This window comes from Notothenia coriiceps, unplaced genomic scaffold, assembly GCF_000735185.1.
Source record: "Notothenia coriiceps isolate Sejong01 unplaced genomic scaffold, NC01 NC01_scaffold00004777, whole genome shotgun sequence".
Taxonomy (NCBI): Eukaryota; Metazoa; Chordata; class Actinopteri; order Perciformes; family Nototheniidae; genus Notothenia; species Notothenia coriiceps.
Window position 1 is genome coordinate 1 of NW_011337478.1, and position 12,452 is coordinate 12,452.

At 40.9% G+C, this 12,452-nt stretch overlaps 1 protein-coding gene across 1 annotated transcript; it reads right to left on the reverse strand.

Moving 5' to 3' along the window:
- Positions 1-7,085: 7,085 nt before the first annotated feature.
- On the reverse strand, positions 7,086-8,810 carry LOC104942544 (platelet glycoprotein V-like). The gene is made up of 2 exons (XM_010767772.1): positions 8,740-8,810; positions 7,086-8,497 (listed from the first exon to the last, which is right to left on the reverse strand). Exons 1-2 carry the CDS (start codon positions 8,756-8,758, stop codon positions 7,086-7,088), a joined length of 1,431 nt encoding a protein of 476 aa, XP_010766074.1. The 5' UTR covers positions 8,759-8,810.
- Positions 8,811-12,452: the final 3,642 nt, after the last annotated feature.

Sequence of the window (12,452 nt, forward strand, 5' to 3'; positions counted from 1 at the left end):
CCCAGAGACCCAGAACAAGATCTGATTGGTTGCTTTTTCTTTCTAACACAAAACCACTCAGATGCGTAGCGCATGGACCGAGAAAGACAAGACAAACAAATCAACATAACACTGTAATATTACAGATCAACAACACAGATACGATTCTCATTTATTCATTTTATTTACATAATTAAATCGATTTTATCTGAGTGTTCCAGGGTATTCTCTGAATACCTTGAAGGCCCTGACGGATCACCACTACTGAAATATGACACTGGAAATAACTTAGGGCCACATGTAACATCATGTTCCACCATGAACTTATTATTGCAGCTCCTAAAGATGGCCAGCAGATGGCGATAAAGGCCACAAAGTGGTTAATAAGAATGAAAAGAAGAAATTATGGCTTTAGTTTAGGTTGAAAGGCAGAAAAGCATCAACCACAACATACAAGTAAAATCGTAATAAATTATACTCTAGTTGTCACTATTTCCTTATTGATATTGTTTTTTGTCCAACTGGAAAAAGAGAAATAAATTATTCCTCTGGATAATAGATATACATTTTATTCAACCCTGGATGTTTCTTTTTTGGTTATTTATGTTATTGTTTAAAGTATAATTTATATTATGATACTTTTCATAATTATTTTCAAAATGTATTCTGTAGAAAGCAGAAACATTAGTTGAGGATGTAGACTGCAATACTCAATCGTGCTTCCCCTTTTCTCCATCCTCACACTATGATAGCTAAAGTAAACGTTTTTTAGTCTTAATAATTTGTCTAACGTAAGGTTAAATATTAATATTTCATCAAGGCAACATGACATTTAAAGTCCGTTTCATGGAAAGTGAAAGTAATTCCGTTTCAGGTAAATTGGGTCCCTTGGGCTCCTGCAACTTTACGAAATTTGAGTTAATTCAGATTGAAAACAGAGCCAAGCCGCTACAGATAAAATGCACGAACTTTATCAAGTAATAACGTGTGTATATTGAACCGTAGTAACATCCCCCAAACTGTGTTTCACTTCACTCTGTAATATTTCCAGTACAGGCAAACATACAGCAAAGCAGGCTAAATAAATGGCTTAACACTAAAAGGGCTTTGATAGATATATCACTTACTTTAAAACTCACTCCTGTTATCTCCATGACATGACACCAGTGCGATGAAATCGAAAGCAATGTCGTCACTTCCGGTCCAGATTTACAGTTCATGATTTTGACAGTAAAATACATTTCCTTCTCGACTTTTTATTTCTAGGCAGGTTAAGTAAATACAAGTTTATGGATATTTCTATTGTAAAGTAAATACAATAGTTACTGTCAAAGTATCTGTCCAACTGTCTCAATCTGAAAATATCAGTAACTATTATTAAGCAAAGAACTTTAAAGCAGGGTATATGCAGGAATCCTGAGGTCAAATTTAATACCTTTTAAGACCTTTTTTAAGACCCTTTCCATACATTTTAAGACCTCATCGCAACTTTGAGTTCTAACCGGTTACATTGGCAACACACTTTACCTCACATTTACTATATTGATTGTAAGATAGCAAAACTAAACAGAGTGCAGACAGACTACTGAAGCCTCCTTTCCACATGAACTTCAACCTCTGTGAAGGTCAGGTTTAATGCAGTATGCTGCTTTTTTGCTTCTGTAGACTCTGTGCTCTTTCATTCCAGTAAAACTCCTCAGAAACCATTAGAAACCAGTATTTGACCAATAAACAAAACAATTGACAAAACTTTGAACTATGAAATATATTAAACTTTGGTGAGCTTCAGCGGGGTAATGCCATATAGGAGCTCCCTCACAAATACCCAGGGGTTAAATTGGGCTGGGGCTGTCCGGGGCTAAGCCCTGGCACATAGGACGATGCTCTGACGTCATCACCCTCACACATTTGTCATATGTTTACAAAAAAGGATATATATGTTAAGACTTTTCTCGTTCTTAATATAGACTATATTTAGGGTCTATATGTGTTGACTTTACTTTAAAATAGCAGATCTCTGTGACCGGATATAGTTTGGCTTAGACCCCGGCCCCACGAGGACACATACGGTAAAACGCATACGCAAACGCAAAAAAGTCTTCCGTTCACACGCATTTGATTCATTAATGTGTCCGTTCACACTAGACCGCCGGAAATGCTGAAAACGCTGTAGTACATATGCCAGGCCTGTAAGTGGCGCTGCTGCCGCCCGAAATACACCAAAAGCAGCGAAGAAGACCCCGGAGCATGGTTGCCATGGTTGCACTTCTGTTTATTCTCCGCGGTGGACGGCGTGTTCTCCTGCTGTATCTCTCAGGTAGTCCACCAGCAGATGAAAAACACCCACCTCTCCGCCTCTTCCAAGGAACGAGGGGACCGTGCGGCAGTTTCCGTAAAAAAAAATTTCCGCCGGTCAACATGTCCGTTAAAGTTTAAATCTTCCGTACAAAATTAGAAAAGTGCCAGTCAGAGGTCTTCTTTGTTATTTATTGAGCTTTAAAACAAATTGATAACGACTCTGTCCTCTGCATAATAATATAATAATATTTAATAAACGGTGACTGCCTCTCTTTTCCTCCCCCTCTTCTGACAGCCCAGCAGCAGCAGGAGACGTGGGGAGAGGGAGGCGGGCTATTTCATCGTTATCAGAAAATGATCATATAGGGCTTACACACGGAGCCGTTGGACCCCCAGAGCGTTGCGTATGCCGGTCTACCCACCTTGGGACCCGTTACCGTAGTCGTTTAGTCCCCCCCCCCCCCACAGAGCGGAGCAAGGCAACGAAACTTAAAATAATAAGCAGCATTTTACGGCGCGCTATGCATGGGGCCGCCTTGTGGGGTTTCCCGACATGTCGTTTCAGTAAATGAAAGGGTGTTTCATGTTGTCGTTGCTGTGAACCTTCTTAATACCTTGGAAAATGCCGTTTAATACTTTTTAATACTTTTTAATAGCCTTAATTTTCGCTAAATTGATTTATCAACTTTTAATACTTTTTAAGACCCCGCGGACACCCTGCTATAAGAATCAGCTTTTGTTTTTACAGTTATGGTTATAGTCTGTCTCCTCCTGCATGGTGAAGATTGTTTGAGTGTAAATCATATTCCAAAAAATAACTAAAACACACAATCAACAAAGTTAGAGATAGATTTGACTGATTTTTTTCCTTCAAATGTTCCACAGATATCACAATATTATTGTTAGTGGGAATTATATTGGTAATGATATTGGTGTAGGGGAAATAGTGACAGCCCTAATATAGCCATATGGGGAGAGAGAGTGTGTGTGTGTGTGTGTGGCCTAGCATTACTATACTTGTGGGGACCTAAATCTGTTTACATAGTCACGTGTGGGGACTCGCCTCCCTTATGGGGACAAAATGAAGGTCCCCATAAAGGGAATCATTAATTTTAGGGTGAAGACTTGGTTAGGTTTAGGATTAGGGTAAGGTTAAGGTTAAGGGTTAGGGTTAGGCATGTGTTGGTTATGGTTAAGGTTAGGATAAGTCTCCAGGAAATGCATGTAAGTCAATGTAATGCCCCCCGAACTGATGTATACATGGTGTGTGTGTGTGTGTGTGTGTGTGTGTGTGTGAGAGAAACACCTACGTTTCAACGTGCTGCTTCTGGATCTGGCCCTTGGCCCTCAGATCCTCCTCCTCCTGCAGCTTCTTGGCCACCAGCAGGTCCGTCTGCACCAGACGGCTCTTATTGACGTTGGACGCCAAGTGGCTCTCAACTATTGGACACAAACACATAAGCACTACTCTTAAAACTTGTGTACAAACAAGGCAGAGAGGGCCTGTGGTGATGTGGAATTAGAGAAGTGATGAGCAGCAGAGCACTAGAGAGTTTATTTACAGATTCACACGTTAGTATTTCCTCTCAGATGAGCGGCAGTGTTGTTAAGATGGACTGAAGAGAACAAGATGAACATCGAGGACACAGGCGCTCAGTCTCTGGTGATAAACAGAGAGCGCTCTTAGTCACTGAGAAACGACTGTCCGCAGCTGAGGTGCTGTTCCAAGGTTGTGTGATGCTAGTTGTGGAACATAACAGATGATAAATCCTGCCTGCTGACGCACTCCGGACACTTTGTAAGCAAGGAGGGCATCACTCACTCGCTCAGCTCTCTTTCACCTGGCTATCGATCAGGTCGCAGCTTTCATGTGAAAAGGACCAAATTACGTTTGGCAATTTACCCGCGAGAGGCTCCATAAAGTTCCTGCTTTGTGACTGGTGGGATTGAAAGAGGAAGCTGTGAGTCACAGCTGTGGACACTTGATAAAAAGTCAAAGGGCTGACATTGATTTTTTTTGGATTACACTGATCAATTGTTAAAGTTTATGACAACCTACAAAAACATATATCCAAGGGGGAAGAACTGATGTCACAACTCAAGATACGGCTATCATTTATCCATCGCCACATCTCAACAGGAAAATTGATTCATCTTTCAAGGCAGCAAAACAAACATGACCAGACACCGTGACACTCGTTCATTCAACAAAACGCAACCTTGAAAGGCTCTCGCGTCATTCAGAAAAGGGGAGATGGGGTGAGAGAGTGTCTGAACCTCAGACATATCAGTGAGAAGCTGTAAGCTGAAATAGAGAAAAACACATTCCAGAAACAAGTGCCAAGTGCTGAGAGCGCCGTGAAGAAAAGATTTCCATGGGCACTTGGCTAGACATTTTAAATGGAAATAAAACTCTTCTTAATCTGAAGTAAATGTGTTATAGAAAATCAATTGGGGATGGCCATCTGTTGATATGATCAAGGAAACAAAAGGGACCCTGCATATTCAGAAGTCAGGCAGCATACTCCTCAGTGACCGCCAAGGTCAAAGGTGAAATAAAGATTTTTTTTTAGCTCAAAGCAGATCAGTTCTTATGGCAACAAACTGGGCCGAGGGGGATTACCCTTCTTCATGGATCATTAAAGCTTTAAAAAAAAGGGCTAATGACAACACAAAGGCCACTCAAAACAATATGGATCTCAGCTAAAAAAGCCAAACGTGCACTTAGGGCAAGGCTGGGTGACATCTGGCCTTCTAACTCAAAGAGCTTTTTGCATAATTTAACCTTTTATTGTGACCAATGTATGGAAACAAAATAACCCAGTTAAGATAGAGACAAAATGAGACAAAAGGCTTCAAGCTCCCCCCAAAACATTTGAATAGTAATCAACTAATTTCCTTCAGAACCTAAAAGCAGAAGCAGTGGTTCCTGTCATTTATTTGAAGGTGGAGGATATGAGGAGGTTATGTGGCCATCGCAGCCATCTGCACATATTCATTTGTGTCTGATCAAAGGAAGGCCTTGTTATGTCTGGGTCAGAAAACGTCCTTTCAACCCGCCTTGATCACTAACCTAAAATCAAAGGCAAGCAGTTCTACACAGAATATTTTAAAAAGGAAACACTAAAGCAAAATGAGCTTTTGATGAGAGAAAATGTATTCACAAGTTCTCATCAGATTGAGATTTTCATCAATTCCTAATAATTCACTTACAGAAAATCAGCAGCGAGGGAACAAACCCCCTTAAGGGAGTCTCCAAAGTGCCTTTTTTACATCATGTGAAAAAGATGCCGGCTAATTACACACACACATAAAAGCACCAGCTAATCTAATGAGACATGCAGGGACACACACTTGCACAACAATAGTATCTCACAGTGTGTAATCACATGCAGCAGTCTACTGTAGTGTGCCACGGCCCTGATACAGTATTGTTGTGGCACCCTGCACCATTCACACCGGTAACTGTGATGCTGAAGCAGGGTTTATGTCGGCTTAATCAAACTGCAACCACTGACGCTGCAGTTTGGGAGACTTTTCCAGAATTTTCCATAAATGAAAAAAGGGCAGTATTCATTTTTCTACAGCGACGCTCTGAAAACATCTGTCATAGCTTTTTCTTTTGCAAAGTAAGCATTGAGTGACCTACAAGTAGAATGCAGCAGGTCAGCTCGACAAATATAGTCTTCAGTGATGTAAGGGGTCTGATGGAGAACACATTGACCCCTGAAGTGTTTTAATAGACAGGAAATGGACTTCCAATACCTGTATGAACATTTATTTCCTTTATTAATAAAGCAGTCAGGCTGTTCTCACACTGAAGTTGACCACAGATCCAGGCCCGGTTCTACGGGGGTGCATAAGGGTGCATTGCACCCTCAGTTGAGTCGTTATGCACCCTCATTTGTAAAAATGAAAAGTGAAAAAAATGAATAATGAAAAGTGAAAAATATTACATATATAATAATAATAATAATAATAGTAGTAGTAATAATAATAATAATAATATGAATAATTTAGTTGAAATAAAATAAATTGTGGTTAAATAACATTGTCTGCCAGAGGACCTCGGCAAAACAGAGCCTGCCCAGGTAGGTATATTTAAAAAAGTACCCAACTCGCCTGTACAGTGGGGTAAGGTGCTCATTTTGCAGCTCATGGTTTCAAAACAGAGATTGGATGGAATATTCATGTAAAAAAGATGCCATCTTCTGCTATGCATGTAGACATTTCGGTTCAAGTAAGTCAGATGCTTTCACCACAACTGGCTACAACAACTGTCACCATGCTCTTGTACGTGATAAGGGACTGGGAAGGCTAAAGATAAATCATAATTTCCCTCTTTAGACTCCTACAACTCCGCTCCATTTAGCAGAGCTGTGGCACGTAGAGCAGTAAGCATGCATGCTCAACATCCCCTAGTGTAACAAGTTGCACAATAGCCTACATTCAAAGTATTAAGTGACAAAATCGATGTAACTGAGGTTTCACAAGTTATTTTTTTTCCAAACACCCCCCCCAAGCCGTGCGGTGATACACCGTGGAAAAAAAATAACTTGTGAAACCTCAGTTACATCGATTTTGTCACTTAATACTTTGAATGTAGGCNAAACTCCGGCCCCTCTTCAATCACCAGTGTGTAATAGAAATGAACCGACTTGTAATGAGATGAGGGCTTCTCAGTGTTGGGAAGAAACTCCTCGTTGGTGGTGGGAGTTAGGAGCATTGTGGATAAGATGGTGGAGGGTAGGGCAGATAGTTTTGTAATTGGAGTGGTTGGAAGGATGGTGACTTGTTGGGTAGCGCCTTCAGTGGTCGTCCTCATCCTGCAGAGAGCCAATGGTACGGAGCAGTTGGTACACAGGTCTATGACATATCACATCCTGTCCGTCAAGAACAACATGCTCATATTTTCTTATCCATTTTGCAATACCTCGAATGCTACAAGTACAGTCCCAGGGGTTGCCACCCAGATTAAGAGCCTTCAAAACTGAATTTGACAAGAAAGTATCTCCTGAAAGAGTCTCGAGATGGTTATTCTTCAAATCAACTGTCAAAACCCCTCCAAGGCCCTGAAAGATGTTATCTGGTAGGCTCTTCAGCTTATTGTCATTGAGAAGCAGTATACCAAGTGTGGTTAGTCCGGAGAACAGCTGGGGATGTAGATAAAGGAGGTCGTTGGATTTCAATGACAGCTTCTCGAGCTTGGGAAGGCAGCAGAAGAGGTCCGAAGGCAACTCCCTCAGCTTGTCGTTTAAATGGAAGTTAAGCCTCAAAAGTCCTGACATGTTTGCGAACACATTTCCAGGAACAGTGGTGAGATTAGTAGCATACAGATACAAGTCTGTCATATCAGGCATGTGACCCATTAGCTGGTCTGGTAAAGATAATAGCGGGTTGTTGTAAATGGTGAGCTTGGTCAGCTTTGGCATGTTGTAGAAGGTCTTTTCTGGGATAGCCTGAAGTCGGTTGGAGGAGAGGGTGAGGGTCTTAAGGTTCTTCAGTGACCAAAATACCTGAGGGGGAAGGATGGTAATCTGGTTTCGGTGGATCTTTAGCTCCACAAGGTTGACAAGTGTATCAAAAATCCCAGCTTCTAGCTCCTCTAACTCGTTGTTATAGATCATGAGCTGGAGAAGATTAGTCAAGGAGTGGAAGATGGTTGGTGGAAGCTTATTTATGGAGTTCCTGCCAAGGTTCAGGAAGGTGAGTTTGGTCAGTCCATCGAAAACATCTGAAGCAGGACTGGTCAGTTTGTTCCGGCTCAGGTCCAGATCCAGCAAACTAACCAGTCCTTCAAACATATCCGGAGCTATGGTCTCCAACTGGTTCCCATCTAAATACAGTTGCTCCAGTGTCGCCAACGGACTGAAGACCCGAGCAGAGATGGTAGAGAGATCGTTGGACGACAGCTTGACAGACTTGAGCTGAGGAGCAACGTGGAAGGCATTGGGATGGATAGCATGTAAGTGGCTGTATGTCAGACTGAAACGCAACAGCATGTCATGGTCAGCCAAGCTCCGTTCATTGATGATGTTCATTTGAGTGCCATTAAGCTGCAGCAGGTACGTGTGCACAGGCAGGTTCTGTGGTATATCTGTGATAGCGTCGCCAACACATTTGACGGCACCTTTAAAGTTACACAGGCAGCTGCCGGGGCACAGCATGTTGTAGGCGAGGTGTGGCAGTGTGAAGAGGATGAGTATGGTCCAAAGGGTTCCTGCAATGTTGAAATAAAGACACATTTGCTGCATGAGATTCAATTTGAAATTAAATATGTTAATACCTCAGCAGTAATGATTTTTCACTGTTTTTACAAAAGGCCAACATACAATTCCATCAAGTTTATAGCAAAACATGTAATCCCTGATAAATAAATATAAAAATATTGAGGAAAACATTTATAAGTATATGTATTTATCTTAAAGGACAGTCAAAAGCCAGCTCAAATATTCCACCAACCTCTGAAGAGAGAATCCATTATTGCCTGTTGACAGTATGATGATGTTGCTGTGATGTGTGCTGCTCCTCTCTGCAGGACAAGATCAAGTTCGGCCCACCAAAATAACCGCCCAAAAGTCACCCATCTCAGCACACATCCTTTATACTGTCCGAACCTCAAATGAACCCTGTGCCATAGACATGGAAATAATAACAATATTTGCTGTAGGCCATGACCCATTTCATTAGGCTTCTATCATTGTGCCCATGTTTTACTTGACAACTCAGCGTTGAGAATTCTACAAACATTTTGGACCCATTGTAACCTTTTTTGTATATTTACAATTATTCCGTTTTTAAATGTTGTTTTACTGACAGCATCTGTAAAAGCCAGTTTCGTACTGCTGCTTGACGAGGGTGAGTTTTGACTTTGGACAGTTTGACTCTCCTTAACCTTATGTGCTAACTTTTTGCGGGAGTTTTTATTTCTATTCTTGGGCTGCCTGGAAATGTTGAACTTTTGGCACGTATTATTATTTACTGCTAACTTATGAGTGACATAGAGGATGTTGGCCCATTTCCTGTAGACTTATCTCAACAGAATGGCCTGATCCCACTGTACTGGCACTTATGGTGGAACTGAAACTGGTAACACCCTTCCCTGTATCGGGTCAGTCATGGTGTTATGTGTCATGTGATGCATTTAGTGTGACGGGGCAGATGAACACTTTCACTTAGTTTGAGATTTGTGTAGATTTCACAACTATAGAAGCACTTTTTAAATGTGTCACCTCTCAGCGTGTGTGTGTTAGTTTAGAGACAGATAGAAGGTATTCTGTTTGATTTTGGGAATAATTGTTCTCTCACTGAGATGATGTTCTTCATTTCTTTCCTGTCAATAGAAATGTACTTTTGAAGTGCTCAGGGATCAAATTGTTTTTGTGTTATAATCCCTACCGTAGATATTGGGAAAGATTACTGCATTGACTCACTGGCTCAGAGCAAAGTCAACACTTTATTTAATGCAGCTGTAAATGCAGCTGAGCGTCATATTCAGTCTGGTTTCCCGGAAATCTCCTCTCCTCATTGTTTCGGTGCGATTCAGTTATTTTCACAGCAGCTCTCTATTGTCGAGACTAAGCCTGTGACTCAGCTTTGTAACACCTCCCAACAAAAGACCCCGTTTAATTACTGTGCAGTAATCTGCCCCTCCCCACAGATGTGCAACATTTGCCACATTCCTTCACTGCATTTATATCCACTGTTTAACATTTTTGATATCTAAAGTAAATAAAGATGAATACTAGATACAACGGTTAAAATGTTTTCTTAGTGGTTCAGTCGTATTTTTCGTCTTTCGTTGGAAAGGTAATGCAAACAATTCTCAAACCTGAACAATTCCATTCTCCAACCCACTCATCTCCAATAATTTTCTCTTAAGACTTTCAAATAACAGATTCACAGATTCACGTTATAATTGTATTTATTTTGTAAAATAAACAGCAGTGCATTTCTAAAAGCAGTGACAGATGTGATGTTTGTTGGCAGCAGTACAAAAAATTTTGTGCCAAATTCTGCCACAAGAGACCGACATAAACACGAGCAGTAAGCAAATCAAATCCCTACGAAAATATTACTATGTCTTTGCAGTCAAGTACATTTTGTCATATCTGACCCTCAAGTATTCCCAGTGAGTAGCTGATTATTTACAGGTTAAATATAAACAGCCTCAGTCCTTAGATCTCTCATGAGAGCACCTCGGTGCGGTGAAAATGTTTATTGATGACTTGATTATGGTACAAATCTATATTGCTAGAATAAATACAGTGTGATTATTTTACTGGTGATTTGAGTCTTAAGGCTATGTTGGGCTTTGCAGCAAGATTTCACAGTGATCCTCCTCCCCTTGCATCCGTGTCAGACGCAGTACTTCCAGAAGCAAGCTGCTGACGAAAGAAGATAGATTCATTTTACATGCTAAATATTAAAACTTCAACGGTTAGAATTAACTTCAAATAGTAATGGAGTGGATGTTACGTTTTAACCCAGAAGTACTAAATGTAACTCACGTTCACCCCTCTTTTGAGAGGATTTTCCTTCTGCCAAATTGGCTGTGATTTCCCTCTCCAGCTCCAGATCCTCCCTCAGCGCCCGCAGCTACGAGCAGAGATGAGTGATTAAACGCACCACGGCAGGTATTCGTCACCGCGGTATCAATACACCAATCACTTGCAAGGAAGTAGTGTAACAGGTAGTCTCATATCTGCTCTGAGTTCACTTGTTTTTTTATATCGATAACATACAGTTACAAAAAACTCAAGATGTTTATACGGTTTAAATCCTCATTTCTTTCCAAATTTTTCCAAAAGTTACTTCAAGGAAGAATCTGTAAATTTTCTTACCTCCTCTAATTCAGCTAATTTGTTGGTCAGCTCAAAGCCTGCAAATAGGAAAACCAGTCGTCATTATCAAAGCAAGGAATGCATTTCTATTAGTTTCACCAATTAATTGCATCTCTCACCTAAAGGGTCATCTTTCTCAACAGGAATTAAGCTCTTGTGTAGTAACAGTGCAAGGATCTTGCTCTGTGGATCCGTGTCTTCTTTTGGATTAAAAACATGATTTCCTGCGCATACAAAGAGAAAAATACAACTTTAAGCAACCTTAATATGACAAAAATATTGACAGGAAATGTCACATACATCATCTCCTAACCTGTTGCACATTGGAAAAGCTAAACCATTACACCACCAATGGCACTAATCTAAGGTGTGCATGCAGCATCCTCTAGTATTTCAAACATATGCAGCAGAGACCTAAAACAATACCATTAGTGTACACTTACCCGGGTTATAAATGCTCCGTCCATGCACGTTTAGCACTCCCTGCAGTAGTACCAAGCCCAGGAGTCCTAAGCAGTAGTTGACAACTGTAACTCTATCCATAGTACTGATTGTAAGATCCCAAACTATTGCTGCACTCTGAGGACTTCTTTAAGCAATACAAGGAATCTAGTGCCTTGGGTCCATCCCGTCAATATATTTATCCTCGGGGGCCAGGAGGAGTGGTCAGTCAGCCCCTTGCGTACTAAATCAATTCTTCGTCATCGTGGGTTTGGTAAATAGGCCACCTTTTCATATGGACCATTGAGGTTCTGAGAGAAATACGGTGATGTGATATGACGTTGTAGGTGTGGCCCGTAACCCTACATCACTCTGACATGTGCAAATCAAACCGAGAGAGGAAGGTATCAATCAGCCTCTTGGTTATGAGAGACCAGAATAGGATGTTCTTGGCACTTGCAAGTCTTTTTCTTTTACTTGAATTGCTTCTTTAAATAGATACATGGGAGTGTGTTAGTCTGGGAGACGAAGGGGGCAAATAAATTGATTTAGTCCCTAAGTGTATCATAGCTGGAGATGAGCTCCTCAATCTTGGCTTCAGGACTGATTCGGAGTTGAAGGAACATCCATCACCGCAGCCAAGCCAACTACCCAACACCTCTTAAGTCACTCTAGTCTATTTTGCGCATCAAGGAAATCACATCTCATATCTACTAGAGCTGCAGGCATTGTGCTTGCGTGGTGTGGCAACTAGTGTATTTGGCTTGTGAAAAGTGCTGTGCATCCCTTAAGACTTGATTTACATTTGTAGTTTGAGTATATAGTCAAATGAAATAGATTAACCAGGACATTTATTGTGTTATGATGAAAATACTATACTGTATATAGCAA